Source organism: Macrobrachium nipponense, chromosome 15, assembly GCF_015104395.2.
Source record: "Macrobrachium nipponense isolate FS-2020 chromosome 15, ASM1510439v2, whole genome shotgun sequence".
In the NCBI taxonomy this organism is placed as follows: Eukaryota; Metazoa; Arthropoda; class Malacostraca; order Decapoda; family Palaemonidae; genus Macrobrachium; species Macrobrachium nipponense.
Genome location: NC_087208.1, coordinates 41,329,489 through 41,350,132, shown reverse-complemented (window position 1 = coordinate 41,350,132; position 20,644 = coordinate 41,329,489). Strand labels below are relative to the sequence as shown.

Here is a 20,644-nt window from a genome sequence, read left to right as displayed (position 1 = left end):
GGTAACTGACGATTGGTTCGAGTCCTTCACAATACCCTCCCTAATGACGTCACCGCCTCCGATACGAAGGCTATGCTGCTTTGTCCTGTGAAGGTGCGACGGAGCTGTCTGAAGAAACTCGACACCCAGGATGAGTGTGGATGCCTCTTCATCATTCTCTCGCGTTCCGCAAGAACTTCTCCGTGGCGCAGGTAATGAAGGCAGGCGCCTGGTCCAACCGGACCGCATGCACCTCCTTCTACCTTCAGGATATTGCCCACAGTTCCTTGGATCTTTTTCCTTGGGAACCGTGGTGGTTGCTCAACACGTTGTGTAGTTAACCCAGGACCCTCGCAGGCTGAACAGCATCGAGTCCTGGTGTGGACCGTAAGAATAAGGAATGAGGAATGAGAGTGTGAACTGGCTCCTATTCTTCCCATCTTTTTCTTCCCTCTACCTTTGGGTAGAGGGACACGGTCGTCACCCTGCTGGGTAAGGACGAGATGCAGGTGAGCTACTCAATAGAGCACCATCCTATCCCTGTCAGTAGGGATAGGAGTAAATATCCACCACTTCCTCCAACAGGGGGAGGAAGTGGATGCCAAATTGAGACAAACCCATCATTTTATGATTGTCTCTTGCAAACAGAACAAGTTCTTGCTTGCTGGTACGAAGAGATACGCTTGCCTCCTCTCTTTAGTACTTGGCCCAGACGGTCTGACCATTGATCCTGCGGTGCACACCCCGATCAATCGGACAGAGGTTTGGATCCCTCCCTTGCTCTTACGACCAGGGAGGCACTCCAGGGTTGGACGAACACCCAGTCTGTTCACCAAAAAGACTCAGATTCCTCCCACCAAGAAGTGAGTCTCCTATTGTTAAAGGACCGAGGGTTTGTATTACGTATCGGAACAAATGACAATTTGTCGAAAATTGCATTTTTCCTAACTATACAAACCTGAGGTCCTTTACATATAGTCCACCTCATGCCACCCCTCACTCTGCAACTTTTTGCATGGGCCTAAAGCAAAAGTGATTCTTCACCCTCGCGGGCGCGCGCGGGCCGCGCACGATCGGACAAGCAGTTAACTACCGTTCTCCCCTTGTTCGAAGCTTACGACCGTCCCAGCTGCCGCTAGCTACCTTTCCTATTGTTAAAGGACCTCAGGTTTGTATAGTTAGGAAAAATGCAATTTTCGACAAATTGTCATTTTTACCTGGACGACTGGCTTCTCAGATCAGGTTCGAGGACACAGTGCGTGAAGGATTTACGGAAGACACTGTCATTAGCGAGTCAATTGGGAATTCTCATCAACCTGGAGAAGTCTCAATTAGTGCCGTCCCAGAAGATCCCCCTATTTGGGGATGATTCTGGACTCTCAGACTTTTCGGTTTTCTGTCCCCGAAAAGAATAGAATCTTGCCTCAAAAAAGTGAGCCAATTCCTGAATCGTCAGTCCTCCTCCGCCTTGGAATGGATGAGTCTTCTTTAGGGACGTTATCATCAGTAGAGACGTTTTGTAAAGTTGGTCGTCTTCACATGAGATCTCTTCAGTTTTATCTCAAAGCGAGTTGTGTCGGAAGTCTCAACCAGACACGTATTCGTTCCCAGTGTCGGAAGAGATCAAGAACGACTTGAGATGGTGGATGTCGAGGGAAAGATTGCAAGAGGGTCTCTCCCTGACATTAAGGAACCCAGACGTAGAATTATACTCCCGATGCATCGGACGAGGAGGTTGGGGAGCTCTCCTAGGGACCAAAAAGATCTCAGGATTATGGTCAGAGAAAGAGAGGTTGAATCACATCAACATGAAGGAGTTGAAGGCGATTTGGTTCGGTCTGCAAGCATTCGCTCCTTTGGTCGTGGGAAAGAGAGTGGCAGTATACTCCGACAACACACCGCTCTATCTTATATCAGGAATCAGGGAGGAACCCAACTTCATTCTCCCTCAACAAAGTCGCAGAAGATCTCCTTCTCTGGTCTCAAGATCGGGATATTTCCTCGTTCCGAGGTTTGTACAGGGGAAGTTAAATGTACTGGCAGACGAACTCAGTCGAGTAAACCAAGTTCTTCCACGGAGTGGACATTGCAAGACAAAAAATTTGTCAGGAACTGTGGAAAACTTTGGGGAAGACCTTCAGTGGGATCTGTTTGCCACGTCGAGGAACAATCGACTTCCGATCTTTTGTTCCCCAGTTCCAGATCCTCTTGCTTGGAAGACCGACGCAATGCTTTAGGATTGGACGAGGGTCTAGACGTTTACGCCTTTCCCCCATTTTTTTTTATTTGGAAATGATCAAGAGGTGTTGAACAAGTTCCTCTCACATCAAAATGTGTCAATGACGTTGGTAGCACCATTCTGGCCCAGGAAAGAGTGGTTTCCAGACCTTCTCAAGTTGGTTATAGACCATCCCAGACTTCTTCCTCAGTATCCTCGGCTACTCAAACAGCCCCACTTCGACAGGTATCATCAGAATTTGTCCGCTCTGTCACTGACATGGGTTCAGACTGTCCGGAAACTCGTCAGAGCGAAGGGGTTTTTCTCGTAGAGGCGGCAGAGGCTATTGCTAACTGTCGAAGAAGCTCTTCTGCCAAGCTTTACCAATCAAAGTGGGGAGTCTTTAGGACGTGGTGCAGAAGACATAATTTCTCATCTTCTAAAACCTCTGTGACAGAAATAGCTGATTTTTTGCTGTACCTTAAAGAAGCTAAGAACTAGTCGGTATCGACAATTAAAGGGTACAGAGCTATGCGTCCTCAGTGTTTAAGCATAGAGGGCTTGACATCTCCTCTAACCAGGATAATTGGAGATTTAATTAAATCTTTTAATACAGTAAAAAAGTATCCAAGAAGGATAGTGGGACTGGAACTTGGACGTAGTTTTAACTTTTCTGATGTCTTCACGATTCGAGCCACTTCGTGAAGCGTCTTTGAGAGATGTAACGAGGAAGGCACTTTTTCTCTTCGCTTTGGCTACAGCAGGAAGGAGTGAGTGAGTTACAAGCCATCCACAAAGAGGTGGGGTTCAAAAATCGTAATGCGGTTTGTTCTTTTGTTAACGAATTTTTAGCAAAGAACGAATCTCCCTCTAACCCATGGCCTAAATCTTTTGTACTTAAGGGATTATCTTAATATAGTGGGTCCGATGACGAAGAATATTTACTATGTCCTGTCAGAGCTCTGAAATGTTTGCCTGTCAAGGACACCATCCAGTTAGAGGTAATTCCGACCGACTTTGATGTTCGGTTAAGAATTTTGCAAAACCCTCTCCAAGGAACGCTATTTTGTTCTTTTTGAGAAGTCTGATACTGGAGTCACACTCTCAAGTCCAAGATCAGACTCTTAAATGTGCTTAAGGTGAAAGCACATGAAATACGTGCAGTGGCGACATCCTTAAGCTTCAAGCACAATATGTCGCTTTCCTCGATTCTTCAATCTAGGTTTTGGAGATCGAGATCTGTGTTTCGCCTCATTTTACCTGAAGAATGTAGAGGCTACCTATGATAGTTGTTGTAAATTGGGTCCTTTGTCGGTAGCGGGCATGGTGTTGGGAAAGGAAACATAGGGGGAACTTTCTATCCTCTACTGTCTCCTCGCCTTGTTATAGGTTGTTGAGTCGTGGGCAGACTGGAGGCTCATAGTACTTTGGAGAACCCTCCAGATCTTATTTATTACTTTTGAGTATGTCATTATTTTTGGTATAGGTGATGGTCTGTTGTTTTTTATCTGGTTTCTGAAGCCCAGGGCAAGGCATTATCTGTTTTTTTAATATTTTGTCAACCAACGGTCTTGTCCATGGTTACAAAATCCCACTAAGTAGGGACGACCCTGGCCTATACTGCCACGTCTCCTACGAGTGATGAGAGCGCCCAACCAGAGGCAGTATTCTCCTGCAGCTGCTCTCTCACAAGGTTAAGGTACTGCAACATTTGCTGTTTAATGTGGTCTTACTGTCATTTTTTATGTAGTCCATCTACCCTCCTTCCGGGTAGTTTGGATTCAGCTATGTAACTGTTCGGTAAGTCACTTATGTGAAAATGATATTTTCATGATAAAATAAAGTTTCACATATACTTACCGAACAGTTACATAATCAAAGCCCACCCACCTCCCCACAGATGGACGTGTCGGCTAAACGAAAATTGATGGTAGAAGGCTAGCAGTACCCAGGGTTCCCGGATGTGGGCGGGTCTTGTATCACCTATACTTAAGATAGCAACGCCGCTGGCGCCAACAATTTGAATTTCGACTGCCGTAGGTAAGAAGCTATAAGCTATGTAACTGTTCGGTAAGTATATGTGAAACTTTATTTTATCATGAAAATATCATTTTTTCCCCTTAATGTGCTTTTCACCCTGAAAAATTTAATTTTTGTCAACAGTGCGACCAAAGGATGGAGATGCCTACCCCCTTGGAGCATTGCCCATAGCAACGAATGTCTGCTGTGTAGAGTTGATACCAGGAGAGGGTTCAAGGTACGTTAGTTAACCTGGGCAATAAAGTTTGACGTACAGTATTTTATTTGGGTAATATTGAAAGATTTCTTGATAATATTGATAGTGATGACACCTTATTACTCTAAATGAATGCCCCTCCTCTTGCTCATAGTAGATACATATACGTACTATATTGAAAATAGCTTCTTTATTGCATTATGGTAGCACCTCAAGTAACAGCTTTAAAGTAACAAAGACTATATTATAGCTTGCGATTGAATCATTTCTGGTTATCTTAGAGCTAGCAGCAATTCCACTTAGTTCCTAACCTAAACTAGCTTGCACTTCACACTTTACATTCAATTTAAGAGTTATACCTAAAAATGTATCGCATCTGGACTGGTACTGTATCATGGGAAAAAATAATCATAACGTGGTAGCTGATAAGTACAGAAATCCACAAGTTGAGGTGTTACTTTGTCTTTCTTTTAGTAGGCAAAAACTTGTAACTTTGTCTTTCTTTTAGTAGGCAAAAACTTGTAGAAAGAGGAAGGAACAAAGAACTTGACATACGTATATCAGTTTGGCTGGTGGTTTTATTTTCATTTGCCCTCACATTTACTTTCTTCAACAGAATTGTACACTCTGCTGGAACCACCGGAATAGTGAAAAGAAAGATGGATAACAAAATTGTCATTCAACTGCCTTCCAAAAGGGAGATTGCTCTTGATGCCCGTTGTATGGCAACTGTCGGTGAGTAAGCTGATGAAATTTTTAATTTCGTTGTGCTCTGAACCTTGCGTGTGTGTTAGGTTTTTGTATATTTATATATAGGGAAGTATTTGAACTGGAGGGCATGATTCTGTTATTATTATTATAAATGGGTTAGTTTTTCCAGACCTCTGAGTCTCAAAGTAGACGATTCTGGGTGGTTCAGGGATCAATCTGAGAAAAAAAAAAAAAAAAAAAAAAAAATTTTGACGTTATTTGAGAAACCCGTTTATTTAAAAAAATTATGATTTTATTAATTGAAAAATCCCTGCTTTCCGCAAGAATATTTTTCATTTCTGAACTCCGCAGATAAATAGACTCTTTGCTGGGTCCAATTTGGGCACTCAACAAGCAAATGCTGTACTGTCATGGGTGTTTGACATCTGTTACATTTCACTGGGTCAGCATGTGGTGTTGACATCAAGTGACCATGTGAGAATCTTGTGTGTCCATACGTAGCCTTGCTAGGATCACCTCTTTTGCTCTTTCCTCCTGTGAGGATGTCCTCCATGCATAGACTTCAGTTTTTATATTTTTAAGTTTGTTTGTTGTTGGCACCGAGGCCCATTCTTCTTTCCAATCCTGGTAAATTAATGTTTTAACTGATTTTACCCAGTCTGACACTGGGGCATATGAAATTGTTGGAGGGATAGTGCAGGCTAATTTGGCAGCAGAGTCTGCATATTCATTTCCTTTTATTCCCACGTGTGCTGGGATCCAACATTTATTTATTGATATTCCTGATTGGAGGAGTTGATGAATTTTTTATTTGAATTTCCTGTACTATTTGGTTTGGTTTCCTGATTTATACTGTCCTATTGCATCTATAGCGCTACGTGAGTCACTGAAAATTACAGACACACTTGCTTTTGCCTCAGATATCATATCTAGAGCCATCTGTATGGCTGTGACTTCAGCAGTAAATACTGATGATATTGAAGGTAGGCTTTTTTTACTTAACATATTTTTCGAATATGCAGATGCTCCTACTCCAACATTATTTTTGGAGCCGTCTGTATATATCATAAATTTGTCGCCTTTTCTTCTAATGTGCTCCAAAGCATGTTGGCGGTACATTTCCGTACTTGTCATTTGTTTTTTGAGTAGGTAAGACAGGGAGGTACATATCTTTACTCTATAAAAACTCCATGGTGGTGGCAATTCCATTGGTGGGTGCAAAAAAAATTGGATTCATATTATGTATGTTCATTATTTGTATCTAGCTCTTTTTGGGAAAGAGCTAGTACTATTAACTGCTGTTACTTGATTACAGTTTTGGAAGCAGTAAGTTGCAGGAGACGATCCCGCTTGCATTGAAAGACCTCTTTGTATTGTTATTAAATTACGGTTGATGTTTTAAGGGCAAAATACCTGCCTCCACCAAAAGTGAGTTTGTTGGGGACGATCGGAAAGCTCCTGTCACAATCGCACGCCTTCATGGTGCACTGCATCGAGAGATTTTAATGCAGATTCTGAGGCGGATGAATATATTGGACAGCAGTAATCTATTATGGATAAGACTGTTGCCTTATATATCATAATCAAAATGTCTCGCTTTGCTCCCCAATTAGTGTGTGATAACTTTTTAATATGGCAAGGGCTTTGATGCCCTTGGCTTTAATGTATTTGATGTGCTCTTTCCAATTTAAATGTTGATCAAATATTACTCCTAGATACTTGATTTTTGTACAAAATTGTATTTCAGTGCTATAAAGATGCAGTTTGATTGTTTGGTTCTTCATCCACCTTTTGTCTTTGTAGAAGACGATTGCTTTTGTTATCAGTTGAAAATTTAAAATCCAACTGAATTTGCCCAACTACATATTTGAAATGGCAGTACTGAGAACTCTCTGAGCATGTCTCAGATTACTACTCGTAGTAAATGACAAAGTCATCAACATATAAACTGTTTTTTACACCACTTGGTAAATTTATAGTAATGTCATTGATTGCTAAAGCAAACAATGTACAGCTCAAGACACTACCTTGAGGGATTCCTTCTTCCAGTTTATAGGTTACTGAGTAGGAATTTTCTACTTACTTACTTGAAAAAGTTCTGTTTGTTAAGAAGTTCTTAATAAATATTGGTAAGTGGCCTCTTAGTCCCTTGGAGTGGAGTTTTTTGCATGATGTTATGTTTCCATGTTGTATCGTATGCTTTTTTCTATATCAAAAAATATAGCTACTGTTAATTTCTTTTGTTTTTCTTCAAAGCCTTTTTTGATATGATCTTCTAAATGTGTTAAGGGATCTAGGGTTGATCTGCCAGCTATTGAACCAGATTGTGTGGTGTTAAAATGGATTCTTGGTTATTACATACGTTAATCGTGCATTAACCATTTTTCTAAGATTTTGCATGTAGGCACTTGTTAGAGATATCGGTCTATAATTGGATGGATTACTTGCATCCTTTCCTGGTTTGTTTATTGGAATAATTATGGCATGTTTCCATTATCAGGAAAGACACGTTTTAGCCAGATACTATTGTAAAATTTTAATAAATATGATTTAGCTATAGGAGCTAATTTTTCTATCATTTCAAATGATATTTTATCATATCCTGGTGCAGAGGGATGACAAGAGTTGATGGCATTATCTAGTTCATCCATGTTAAAAATATAGTTATATGTCCAGGTCTTCAAGAGTTTCAAAATTGAGTATTATATTTTCTTTTTGTTTTCTGATACTTTGAAAATGTGTATCTAGGCTGGAGTAAGCACTGATGTTTTCAAAAATGTTTCCCAATTAGTTTGATATTCATAAGTATCATGGTATATTTTTTCCATTTAAATGTATTGCACTTCTTGGAGGTCTTATATGTTTTCCATTGATTTTCTATCTTTTGCCAGACATCCCTTGTGGATGTGTTTGAAGATATGTTTGAGACATATTCCTTCCCATGATGCGATTTTTTCAGCTATTACCGTTTTTCTAAATTTGGCTGTATATTTGTTATATAGTGGTTTAATGTGGTTAATTGTTATGTTTGTTATAACTATTTGTTTAATATGTTTATACTATAGGGCATTTTGTTGAGTGATTTAAGGCGAGTTTGAGTCTGTTTAGATTGCGACTCAATATATGTTTTATTTTACTTAATGTTGTTATGTTGGATTCCACCATGGGACAGGGGATTTTGTGGAATGTGTTTTGGTTTTTGGAATACTTTTATCTGCAGCATTTATTATGAAGTTTGAGAAGGATTCACATGTAGTATTGTGATCTTCATTATGTGGAATGGTGGTATGTTTCGTGTGTATAGGAATATTTATCCCAGTTAGCTTTTTGGATATTATATCTTGTAGGTGGCAATATTTTGACATTACTTAAGTAGTTCAGAATGATTGGGAAATGGTCACTTGTGTATGAATCGTCTAGGACGTTCCATTCAAATTTCTCCGCTACATCATTTGAACATAATGAAATGTCAATTGAAGAAAAGGTTAGGTGTGTATTTGAAAAATATGTTGGAACTTCACTTTCATTGAGACAATACAGGTTGTGTTTCATTATAGTATTCTCTATGTTGATTCCGGATGTGTCAGTGGGGTTATTAATATCCCATAATGGATTATGTGCATTAAAATCTCCTACTATAAGTAGTGGTTCCTGTATACTTTTGCTAATAAGTTCAGAAAAATCACTGAAATTTGCATTGAAATTTGGTTGGTTATATAAATTACAAATAGTAATTTTACTTTTATCAGGCATATACAGTTTAATTGATGTTATTTGATATGGCATAGATGGTATGTCAACAGGTTCATATGTAATGCTATTATGAACGTATATGGCTGTGCCTAATTTTCCACCGTCAGTTGGTGAATAACAGGCAATTTTATAGTGTTGGATATTTGTAGGGTTACTTCCTATATGTTGTAGACATATGACCCATTGGGTTGTGGTCTCGTATGATTCTTTGTAATTCACCAGACGTAGTCGGGTTAAGAGACCATTTTATATTCCATTGAATGATTTTATATTCCATTATTGGGAGGAATTGGTGTTAAATTCTGTAAATTGATTGCTGATTTTACTTTATCTCGTAGTTTATATGCATTTGAATTTATTTGTGGTTTTTTAATCGTTGTATTTGTATGTTGGTTATTAGATTCTGCAGTTGTTTGTTTTTTCATAGTTGAATATTAATAAGTCTATTTTTGATTTTATAATTTCCTTTTTGTATTTTTAAGGATTCAGAACATAATTCGTTCATGTTGGTGTGTTAAAGGGCACTCCTTAATTTGGTAAAATTGTCAATACAATTTCGTACTGTGTCCTCTGTCTTGGTAGTTAGTTGGTTATATGTACTTACAAAGCATTCATTACAACCACAAGATGAAGCATGTTTGGTAATGTTAATTATTGGTTCAGAAGTTTTTGGTCTAGCTTTAGAAATTTCTGGTTTTGTAATTCTATTGTTCCTTTTCTGTAGTGATAAGGACTGTTGGTTTGAGGGGTTATTTGTTTTATTGTTGTTATGGGATATTTCGGTCTTGTGGATGGTTGGGGGGTGATAGTTATATTTTGTTTGGTTTAATGGTATGATTTTCATTAGTATTATTTGATGGAATTGTAAAGAGTGATCTTTACTGTCCAGATGTTGGCAGGTTTGATTGAGATTGAGGGTAATTGTGTATTTCCACTGTGATGAGGTTAGTTTAATATCTTTTTTTAACAATGTTCTCATCCTGTAGTTGGAGTCTCTCTGGATTGATTGTAATTTTCACAATATTTTTACCTTTTTTCCCTTAGGTGGGGTTCTTTCTAGAATTCTTTTCTTTTGCCAGTTCGATTATCATCATTATTTAATTCTTCTTCTATTGGAAGTTCTTTTTCCATGGATAACTGAATCATCTATGTTAGTGGTGGTATTGGTTGTTGTAATATCACTTTTATTTTGTGTTTCAGTATTATTGGTATGAAATCAGTTTCCCTGTTTATACTATCTTGTTTGTCATTGTGCTGTTTGATGTCTTGATTTTTAGTCACATTTGAAAAGGTGGGGGTTTTGGATGGATTGTTAACGCCTCTTACTTTTAGCTCAAGTCTGGCTTCCATGACTGACATTCCTGTCCTATTTATTAACAACTGAAGTTCTGTGTTATATTGGTAAAATGAACACTCCTTAGATTTTGCGTGATGGGCTAGTCCACAATTAATACATTTTGATTGATTACAGTTCCAATTAGTGGTATGGTCATCTGATGCACAGACTGCACATATAGCTTTATTACGGCATCTTTTGTATGTGTGTCCATACCTTGAGCACTGTGTACATTGTAATGGTTTAGGAACAAAAGGACGAACTTCTCTATTTTGTCCAAGAATTTTTATTTTAAATGGTAAGTCTTGGCCTGTAAATTTTATTTTAGCAATGTTGATATTTTACTTTTATCTTTCCTACTTGAAATAGAGTATATTTCTAAATCGTGGATATTGTTATATCTCAATTTTAGGGAGTCTAGCAATAGTTGTTTTGAAGGAAGCTCCTGCTCGCTATTGGGTAGGATGACTGTACCCTGTACATAATTCAATGTTTCGTGGCTTGTAATTATTACCTTTATATATTTATTTCTGTTATACTTAAAAAGGCAGTGGACTGCTTTTTATTGGTTACTTGGATAAGCCATTCATTGTCCTTGATGTGTCTGAATTCCATGTCTTGTGTTGGATATGTTAAGTAATTTGTTTTCTAGCATCGCTGCTGAGATTTTGTTGTCAGCTTTGAGGACTAGAAATCTTGACCAATTATCTGGTCCAAAGAGGTCATCAAAATGTACCAATGTGGGATTAAGTCGGTAATTTTGTTTCTTTTTGGTCCTGTTTTATGTATGTTGCTTGTCTATTATGATTTTTATATTTTTCTGTATTGCTGGGAGATTATTTGTCTCTAATTCAGAATTATGTTCATCATATATGGTTCCATTGTTACGATATTGGAGTTTACCAATTTATTTTTGTTTGTTTTCTTTTTTATTTATGCACTCTATTTGGTTTTCTGGCTCTGCTGCTTTACTTGGAACAGGGTGGTTCCTTTGTATCTTTTATAGTAACTTTCACTACTTGTGGCAGTTGTACCTAGGAAATTCAGGGAGTGACGTGCCAATGGTCATCAACTGTGCCGTAGTTTTTTCCATCATGGGGGCCCAGGGGTACTCAAATCATTTATTTCACAGTTCATAAATTTTGAGTTTTTACAAAAAAAAAAAAAAAAAAACACAAAAAAAAAAAAAAATTCTTGAAAGATATCATTGGCCCTTCGCGAAGTTAAATCTTCTGCCAAAGGCACAAGTGAGAAAGGACTCCCAAATGTCCGCATCCCTACCCTACCCCAAAGGGGATGGCATAACATGATTAGTATGGCCCAAGTGTAAGCAGAACCCCGCTTGCTAGGACTAAGAGTATTATGTTAATACAATTATCCCCATCCTAATCACATTATGGGCAAACTGGATAGAATGCCGAGAGTTCTATTCCTAGAACCAGGCCCCCCCTGGAATCCGTGGTCCAGCTCCACAGAATAGTTCCGCCTGAAAAAACAGGTCCGAACATTTGTCGGGTAGATGATGTGGATCTACCACAGTTCTCACGATTTAGCTTCGGATTTAACTCCACGTTAAGCCATGATATGTTTTCTCATTTATTTGCTTTTAAAAATTTTGGCAAAAAATGGAAAAGTCCACATAAGTTTACTCGAAAATATATAATGTCATATGGGACTCTTGGGTTCGAACCTGGGAAGAGATTCCTGAGGTTCGAGAGCCCCCTCACCACGTCAAGGTGGTCCCAAAATGAGGGGGCCTGGACTTCTGGACTTGAAAGTTTATGGTTCCAGAGACTGATTGCAAGTTTCATTAGAAGTTAGATGCAGAACTGAATATATTTTGTATTAGTTGTAATTTTTCTGGAGCTCTGTCTAACCATTCAACTACCCCAACTCCTCTTTTCATTGTCTCAGTGCTTGGGGCTGACAGCCTCAACTCCATAAGATAATTAAAAGTTATGTCTTGTTTGCACTGTGCTATGCAAAAGACACTTTAAGGTACTGTACTTCCTATAGGGTCATGTTGCTCTACAGCACAATGATTTTATGTACATGTTTATATCCACACTTAAGCAGCAATCTGGAACTTGCAAATAAACACAGTGAATGCTGTAATAGAATATCCTGGAAAATGTTAACACCATAACAAAATTAGGTATTTCTACCTTACATGTTAAAATATTTGTACTATATGTGAAAGATATCTCTCTGCTGTGCAGTTTTCTCAGTTATACAGAAATATTCATGGTTTTGCTTGAGTATTTTTTTTATATGGAAGAAGACATTACAGTTATAGTATTAGCTAAAAGTGCTTGGTTTGTAAATAGCTTGCTGGAGATATTGTTCATTAATATTCTCGATCATTATTATAATTATAAAGTTTATTTGAACCTGTTCACTAATTACAAGAGTTCTTTGTAACATTCATGGTCATGTTTTCCTTTTTCATTAAATTTACAATTAAATTTGTATCTTCGTACATTCATACCAGCTAATATATAAATTTGATTCAGTTGTCGAGTCAGACCATTTAATAATGCCAATTCATACCTGCAGGGCGTATTTCCAACATAGACCACGGAAAGCAACCTATTGGTTCGGCGCAGAGAAACCGATGGCTGGGAAACAGACCCAGGTCTGGTCTGTGGCAACGCAAAGATGGCCATCAGGGAAGAAAGCTCAAGGCACCACCACCTGTACAAATTTATGCTAAACCGAAAGCAGAAATACCCACGCTTACGTTAACCTTGACTGGTGAAAGGCATCCGAAAAGACTAATACCCTCTACTGACAGAGTCAGTTAAGGAGAATTTCTTAACCTTTTAGGTTGCTGTTGTTGTATGTATAACATTTTATCTAATGTAGTGGGATTAAAATAAAAAATTTTGCAAGGTTTTTTGTTATATAATTTTAAAGTTTGTTTGTCTTCTTTTTTTACCACATTTATTCTTAAATTTACCAAAGTGAATTATGGATGTGCCAAAAGGCATATAAATAAATACCACCTTGATGTAACATTTGCATGCATAGAGTATGGAAACTTGTAAGCCATGACTTTCTAAGTACTGGTGCCCTAGTTTGTTCAGCTGAATCAGTGAGAGAATTACTTTCTGAAATTGTTCTAGGCTACCTGCATTACAGGAAGGCTGATGTAATTCAAAAGAAATTGATTAAAATATTAGACTTGAATCCCAAACAAGTCACTCCATTGTAGAAGAATAAAAGGAGGATGATCAGGTGCCTCAGGTAGGTAAGCTGTACAAATGTTTCCTTCTGTCTGATGGATCAACACTTCTTGAGATTCCCAGACTTTTGAAACCATTTTCGATCAGTTTCGTTTCCAATTTTCATTTTATTTCATTCTTTTGCTGGGAACTTTTCAGTTTCAGGAGTTTGTTTTCTTTACTGGGATCTACTTTGAACCTAATCTGGGTAGCATGCATTAGAGTGCCATTGATAAAGCCAGAGCTGTTTTTTTTTTTTTTTTTTTCTGTGGCTCCTTGTTGGCTGTACTGAAAGTTAACTATTTTCTCATTTGCTCGCTTGGCACCAGGTTTCCGTTGTCAGCAGCAATCTTGCTTTGTCCTTCTGGTTGTTGCACCATCATTTCCTGACATTTGCCCTCTGAGGAGGAAGAAGATATCTATTTGCAGCTGTCTGAGTAAAGTAACCAGAAGTATGAACACGGGGGGAGTTGGGACAGTCATTGAGTCTTGGAAGTAAATGGAGAAATTGGTTCATGAACACACTCGGAGAACTATATCAACTGTGGCTAAGAACATGCTTATATCCTTTACACATTTTGTTGTTCACTTCTGGTTTGAATCCATTGAACAAATAAAGAATCCATGTAGTTGGGTAGTTGCAGTGTCTCTTTGACTCCTAGGTGCAACCTCATTCATTCCTTTAACTGTACCTCCATTCATATTCTCTGTCTTCCATGTTACTTTCCACCCTCCAGCAATTATTTCACAGTGCAAGTGTGAGGTTTCCTTCTGTCACACCTTTCAAACCTAAGTACGATCAATTTCCTTTTCAGCACTGAATGACTTCAAAGGTCCCAGTCCTTGGCCTTAATTCTATATTCCAAATAAAGAAATTTAATAACAGTAGGAGAGTGGCAGTATGCTCTCACTTGATGGGGGTAAAATAAAAACTGCTTTATGACAATAGGAGTGTGTCGGCTTTTCCTATATCCCCTCAGGAACATCCATGTTTTGCGTCTGCCAAATGTAGGAGGAATTGGTTTGGTCCTTATGAGTCCAGATCTCTTTGTCAGTAGCTAGCAGTAACTCAAGTGATCCTTTCATGGGATTTTTTTAACTCACTGCTATTCCTGTTTCCTCTTTCCAAGGAACCCCAAGATTGATTTCCCTTCTGTGATGGATGTTGTGCTTTTAGATTCATGTCTATGCACAAATATGTAGAGTATGTTAAAGAATAGAGTTTTTGAAAAATAAAATTGTTCCGATACGTAATACAAACCCTCGGTCCTTTAACAATAGGAAGGTAACTAGCGGCAGCTGGGACGGTCGTAAGCTTCGAACAAGGGGAGAACGGGTAGTTAACTGCTTGTCCGATTCGTCGCGCCGCGAGAGGTGAAGGATCACTTTTGCTTTCGGCCGCGGGTGAAGAGGAAACGTGTTCGTCATCGCTCTCTGCCCGCTTCATCGTCGTATGCTTTGTTTATATTGTGTTTTCTACTAATGGTTTGACTTGAAATGAAACTGTAAGTACACTGTTTTCATTTCATTACTTAATTATGAATCAACATGGAGCTATCGCCGTAGAGACGGCGATTTCCGCTCTTTTCATGAATTGAACCCTTGAATTATGTCTCGGTGCCGAGGGCGGGCGCACTCGCGCCGAGTCATGTATTTTGGGCGAAGTGTGTAATTGAAAGATGTAAGTACTCTTTTTCATTATATTTTTGCCCTGTGCGTTCGTTGCCGAGAGCTTGATTGCGCTCGGCAAGAGCCTCTTATTTTGTATGAATAGAATGCAATGAAAGTGGATTCGCAATGCAGTTTTCTTTTCATTTTCATTATTAATTGCATCAAATTTAATTTTGGATCAATTTCCGCTCTTAACACCCGGAATTAATCCTTACGATTTATTGCTGTGAAAGTGAATAGCAAGTGCAGTATTGTTCATTTTCATATATATTTATGATAGCATCATATTATTATGGATCAAGTTTTTCCGCTCTTACCGGGAATTGATTTTTCCCTCTTTAAGTTCTATGAAGTGAATCGCAAGTGCAGTATTCTGTTTCATTTTCATATTACTTTTCACTGCTGTGCGGGGTAGGGGAAGCGAAGGTCTGCCAGGAAAGTCGTCGGAAAGCTCTCCCGCGACTCCCTTGGTATCCGATTCTTCGTCTTCTTTCCTGCCCCCCCGCTCAGCTTCCTCGTATTTTGTTTTTGGGGTCTTCCTTCCGGTTCGGGGTGGGCATGTCTCCCCCCCCGTGCGTGAGGGAACCCCTCTTACTAATCTGTCTGTGCTACCGCAGGTGCTACAGCCGTGGGAGACGACCTTGGACAGGTATGGACCACTGCGGCTGCAGGGCGTGCCTAGCATCCACGATCTGCTGCAGAGTCTAGCGAGGCTGGGGCGGTGACCTTGGAGTGGTCTCCACTACAACCTTCACGGCCGCTTATGCTGCTTCCCCCCGCTGGTCTACACTCCCCATGCTGTAGTCGGTGACGCCGTCTGCCGCTTCTAGGGTCCGGTCGCCGCCGTACCGAGGTAGGGGTTATGCCGCCGCCGCCTGTGTTTTCTTCGTGTTGCCTGCCCCCAGACTTCCGCTGTCCAGCAGCTCGACCCTGGACCGGCCGCCAGTACCACGCTGGCTGCCGATGATTCTACGAGGCGATGGCTGGGCCTGCCGTTACTGTCGCTGATGTGGTTCCCGCTATCTGGCTTGGCTGTCCCTTCTGTGTTTACCGCTGCCGCTGTTCCTGCCGCTCCTGAGCTGGTTGCTGTTCCTGTCGCTCCTGGTTCCTGCGCCTGTCCATGCTGGTCCTGCCCATGGTGTGTCTTCCCCAGTCCCAGGTCTTCCGGACAGGTGCAGTCGGGCCGTGTTGTTGCTTCGGCAATAGGCCCGACTCTGGCCTGGATGGAGGACCTGACGACTGTCCTGCGTGAGCTGACGAAGAAGAGGAAGGTGTCATCTTCGTCTTCGTCTGTTGCTGCCTCTTCCCCTTCGACTTCTAAGGCCCATAAGCCGAAGAAGAAGAAGGCTGCCCTCCCCCCCCTAAGAAGTCTCCTTCGGGAACTTCTAAGGGCCCGTCCCACCTCGGTGGGACGGGGGTCCTTCTGCTGGTCCTCCTGCTCCTTCGGGAGCGGGGCCCGTCTTCCCTTCCGTAAGGAAGAGATAGACGGGGACCAGAGGAGTATCAGTTAGCTCTGGTACTTCCTCGCCTGGTGCTAGCGGCGATGCCGCTACGCCAGGTTCCGGCTCGGTCTCTCGTTCGCGGGAGATCCCGAGTGTACGCTCTCCCCTCGAGACGTGCAGCCAAAGTTTCGGCGCCAGAGTTCGCTCGGCGCCAAGACCACGGCACGGAGCAGAAGGCTGGCGAGAACCGCTCAGGTGACTCTCGCCAGGCCAGCGGCCGCTCTCGCAGCGACCAGCTGGTAACCGGGTTTTGTTATTCCCCCTAAGAAGACTCCTTCGGGAACTTCGAAGGGCTCGTCACATTCCGGTGTGACGGGGGGGTTCTTCTGCTGGTCCTCCTGTTCCTTCGGGAACGGGGCCCGTCTCCCCTTCTGAGAAGAAGAAGAAGACGGGGACCAAGGGTGTGCTGGCTACCGCTGGTACACCCTCCCCGCCTGGTCTTGGCAGCTCTGCTGCTAAGCCAGGTACCGGCTCGGTTTCTCGTCCGCGAGAGTTCCGAGTGTACGATCCCTCCTTCGGGTGACCGTGCAGCCAAAGTTAAGACGCCTGAGTTCGCTCAGCGTCATGACCGAGGCACGGAGCAGAAGACTGTCGAGAGCCGCTCAGGTGACTCTCGCCAGGCCAGCGGCCGCTCGTCAGCAGCGACCAGCCTGGTAACCATTTGGGTGGACGTGACGGTTCTCTGGACCGGCCACGGTTTAAGGTCTGGGAAGAGGTCCCCAGGTCCCCTCGACCGACGGTACCAGCCTCGGCTGGTACCAGCGGTTTGACGTGCCGCGAGGACGCTCACCGGTCTCACGGCGAAAGCGACTCTTGCAGGTCACCTGACCGCCGCTCCCACCCAGGGACCGGGCGAATACGGTGACCAGCAGCAGCTCGTCTGACGCACGGGACCGGGGGTCGACGTTGCTCAGTCGAGCCGCTCGCCACAGGTGAGCGGCACGGCCACCAGGCCTGCAGATCGATCCCCACCGCGGGTTGGTGATCGGCTGCAGCCCCCCACGTACGCTGGTCCTGCCAGCGAGCGGGGGGGGAGCGTCAGGTCTGTCTCTCCACTACCTTCAACTTCCTCGGGCTACACCGGGAAGAGCGAGGTAGCTAGGAGTGATCGTGAGAGGTGCGCCGCTCACGATCCCGTCACGACGCCGCACGTGCCACGTATGGTCTTAGACCAACCAGGACGTACGCGCAAGTGATTGGAGGCGACCGTCAGGGGGAGAGGGGGTAGCGTCAGTTCTGTCTCTCCGATACCTTCAACTTCCTCGGCATACGCCAGGAAGAGCGAGGTATATAGGAGTGATCGTGAGAAGATGCGCCGCTCACGATCCGTCACGACGCCGCACGTGCCAGGTTGGTCTTATTGGACCAACCAGGACGTACGCGCAAGTGATTGGAGGCAAACCGTCAGGGAGTCTGTTGCTGGTCCTTCTTTTCTGAAGGAGGAGGGTCCTGGGAGCTGCTCTTGTTGGAGGGACTGGACGGTCCTACTCCTCAAGACGCTGTAACTTCCGAGATTCAGAGTAACTTTACCCAGGTTATTGCACTGATTCGTCAGCACAACGACCGGGGGAAGGATCGCCGCTCCCACCAGCAGAGCCCATGTCTCTGCTCGAGTCGTTTTGGGGCACGAGAGGAAACCCAAACCGACGGTGGTATGCCGCGATCGGAGCTTGCCGATTCTGTCTTGAACCAGAGTCTCTCGTCTCCGGACAAGAAGGCTCTCTCAGTTCTTGGGCCGGCCCTCGACACGCTACTTCCACCTCCTCTACTGCGACAGCGGCGTTTATACGTGTCTTCGGACACCGTATTTAAATACTCCTTCGGTCCTCCTGAGAGGTTTCGACCTCGACGAGGACTGGAATGAGTCGGAGGACGGTATCGGCTCTCTCCTGTCAGGTGCGATCAGCCCCACCCAGACGACGTTCACAGTGGCGGCAGACCCTTACCTACAGTGAGAGTTCGTAAACCCTCCTCGGGGAAAACGTTTTCTCCTGACGATACGTTTTCCCAGACTCTGAGAGGCCATCGCCGCAAGGCGATGGCTGCTCCTACTCTTCTCCAACTGCTAGTTCCACTGGGAAGGCGAGCGAGTATCCAATTCCTCCCCCATTCCTCTCTCCTTACGGCTACGAGGGAAAGGGGAAGGATCCTACAGAGATTTCTCTGTAGGATCCCAACGTTGGGAGGGGACTGCGCTACCAGGGGGGACCTTCGGTTACCTACCTGACGTAAGCCCCGGTCGTTGAGGAGGGATCCTGCCCCATTCTCGATTTCTACGGGAATCGAGAGGACCACCAGCCGATATCGTTTGACGAATTCGGTGGGGGGTTTCGCAGACTGCTTAGAATTCTACGGAATTTCTAGCGCATTCAGAGTGTTAGAGTTTCTTACGATCTCCAAACACTTAGGCGAGACCACGGTCCAAAGTGAGCGAGACGAGAATCCCCGATATGTTACACGATAATCGGGAACCTCGCCTATGCTCGAATTCCTGGAATTTCTAGCATTAGGAAGAAGGACTCTGCTGAAAGAAGACTATCTCACAGTAGGCGACCAACCTGGAATAGAGAAGAACGGACGGGAATATCCAGTTTGGCTGGAACTAGTCGCTTAGTATTCTGTTCACCATTGAAGCTTCCTTCGAGGAAGACTTCTCCTTCACTCTCTTTAATAGAGAACGAAGGTGGTCGATCTCCAATCCTTATTTTGTTTTCTTGAAGGAAAGAATTTAGGATGGAGATCGTTGTTCAGAATCCTACAAATATACTACGTATATTAACCTCGCGACATGATTCTGCTAAGCAGTTGAATGGTCCGAGGGGTAGGCGCATATCCTGGTTATTCTACGGATTGCGACTTAGACGAAAAGTATTCTAATTGAACTGCAACCCGGGTTGCCTGCAACCTCCCAGGAGTTTCCAGTTTCAATTTTATATACTTATGGTGTTGTCACAACAACACCATTTAAGCTTTTATATTTACCGAAATTCGTTTCGCTTAAATATAATTGCTCGAGCATATCTTTTTATGCTCGGTGGTTCTAGCGAACGCATTCCTTCGTGGAAAGGATTACTTGGCAACTCAGGATGACGATCAGCGACAGCTACTGCGTATTGAATTGCCCGAGGCATTTCAGTATCAGCTGCCGCTTTGAGATAGACGGTTGTTTGTCTTTCTCACCTGCTTTGATTGAATAACAACCGTATCTCTGCCCAACAATCACGGACTTAAGTCTCTGATTAACGGGGATTCTCGCATACAATGAATGGACCATCTACTGCTGAGAGACGCTCCAGTATTCATCGTCTTCGGTATTGCGAGAATTTTAAACAGAGATATCTATTCGACTCTCATCTTTCTGTTTACCGCACGGTAAAAGAATTCTGTAATAGTCTCTTGCTGCATCGTATACCCGATAATGCGATGATTTTTTGCGGAATCTGAGTTTGTCCTCAAAATATCTTGTATTCGGAGGTGTACAATTGTTCATTGTTCACCCCGGATTAGCAGATGTATTGAAAAGACATCGCCTACTCCCACACCTGCCAGCTCTACTTCCAAACGTTCAGCCCATGAGAAGCAGTTCTTCAAGCGGCTCTCCCCTGTGTTTCATTACTGAAGAACGCCCCGCTTTCATTGCACAACGGACAGCAATGAAATGGCGGTTAGCGTTTTCAGTCATTTGTAAGCACAGGTTTAGAATCTTGAGATTCCTTCTTCTCGATTCAGCTGGAAGACGTAGGTTGCATTCATTGCCTACCTTCGTCTTCAACGTCACAGTGTTGTTTCTCCTTAAGCTGAGATTCAACGTCTATGAGATTTTCTTGCCATCAGGGACCTCGGTCTTTTGAAGGCAATTGACTTTCGCTTTTGAGCTTATGCATTAAGAGAATCATCGCCGCGCCGTCCGGCATCGGTGACTAACAAATATTTTATTTGTTTGGTCTCTCAGCATAACTCTTAAAGGGCGAAGGTCACGTGACTTACCCGGAGCTTGGACAACTTGCCTCTACT

The 20,644-nt window shown here is 42.6% G+C and overlaps 1 protein-coding gene across 1 annotated transcript; it reads left to right on the top strand.

Annotated features, from left to right (window-relative positions):
- Nucleotides 1–3,143: 3,143 nt before the first annotated feature.
- On the top strand, nucleotides 3,144–13,128 carry LOC135226661 (large ribosomal subunit protein uL2m-like). Its single transcript, XM_064266373.1, has 4 exons — nucleotides 3,144–3,198; nucleotides 4,361–4,454; nucleotides 5,050–5,168; nucleotides 12,790–13,128. Exons 1-4 carry the CDS (start codon nucleotides 3,144–3,146, stop codon nucleotides 13,035–13,037), a joined length of 516 nt encoding a protein of 171 aa, XP_064122443.1. The 3' UTR covers nucleotides 13,038–13,128.
- Nucleotides 13,129–20,644: the final 7,516 nt, after the last annotated feature.

Coding starts and splice junctions, on each gene's coding strand:
- LOC135226661 (XM_064266373.1), top strand. CDS start 3,144: ATGTCCTGTCAGAGCTCTGAAATGTTTGCCTGTCAAGGACACCATCCA. Junction 4,455..5,049: donor ATACCAGGAGAGGGTTCAAG/GTACGTTAGTTA, acceptor TTTCTTCAACAG/AATTGTACACTCTGCTGGAA. Junction 5,169..12,789: donor CCGTTGTATGGCAACTGTCG/GTGAGTAAGCTG, acceptor TCATACCTGCAG/GGCGTATTTCCAACATAGAC.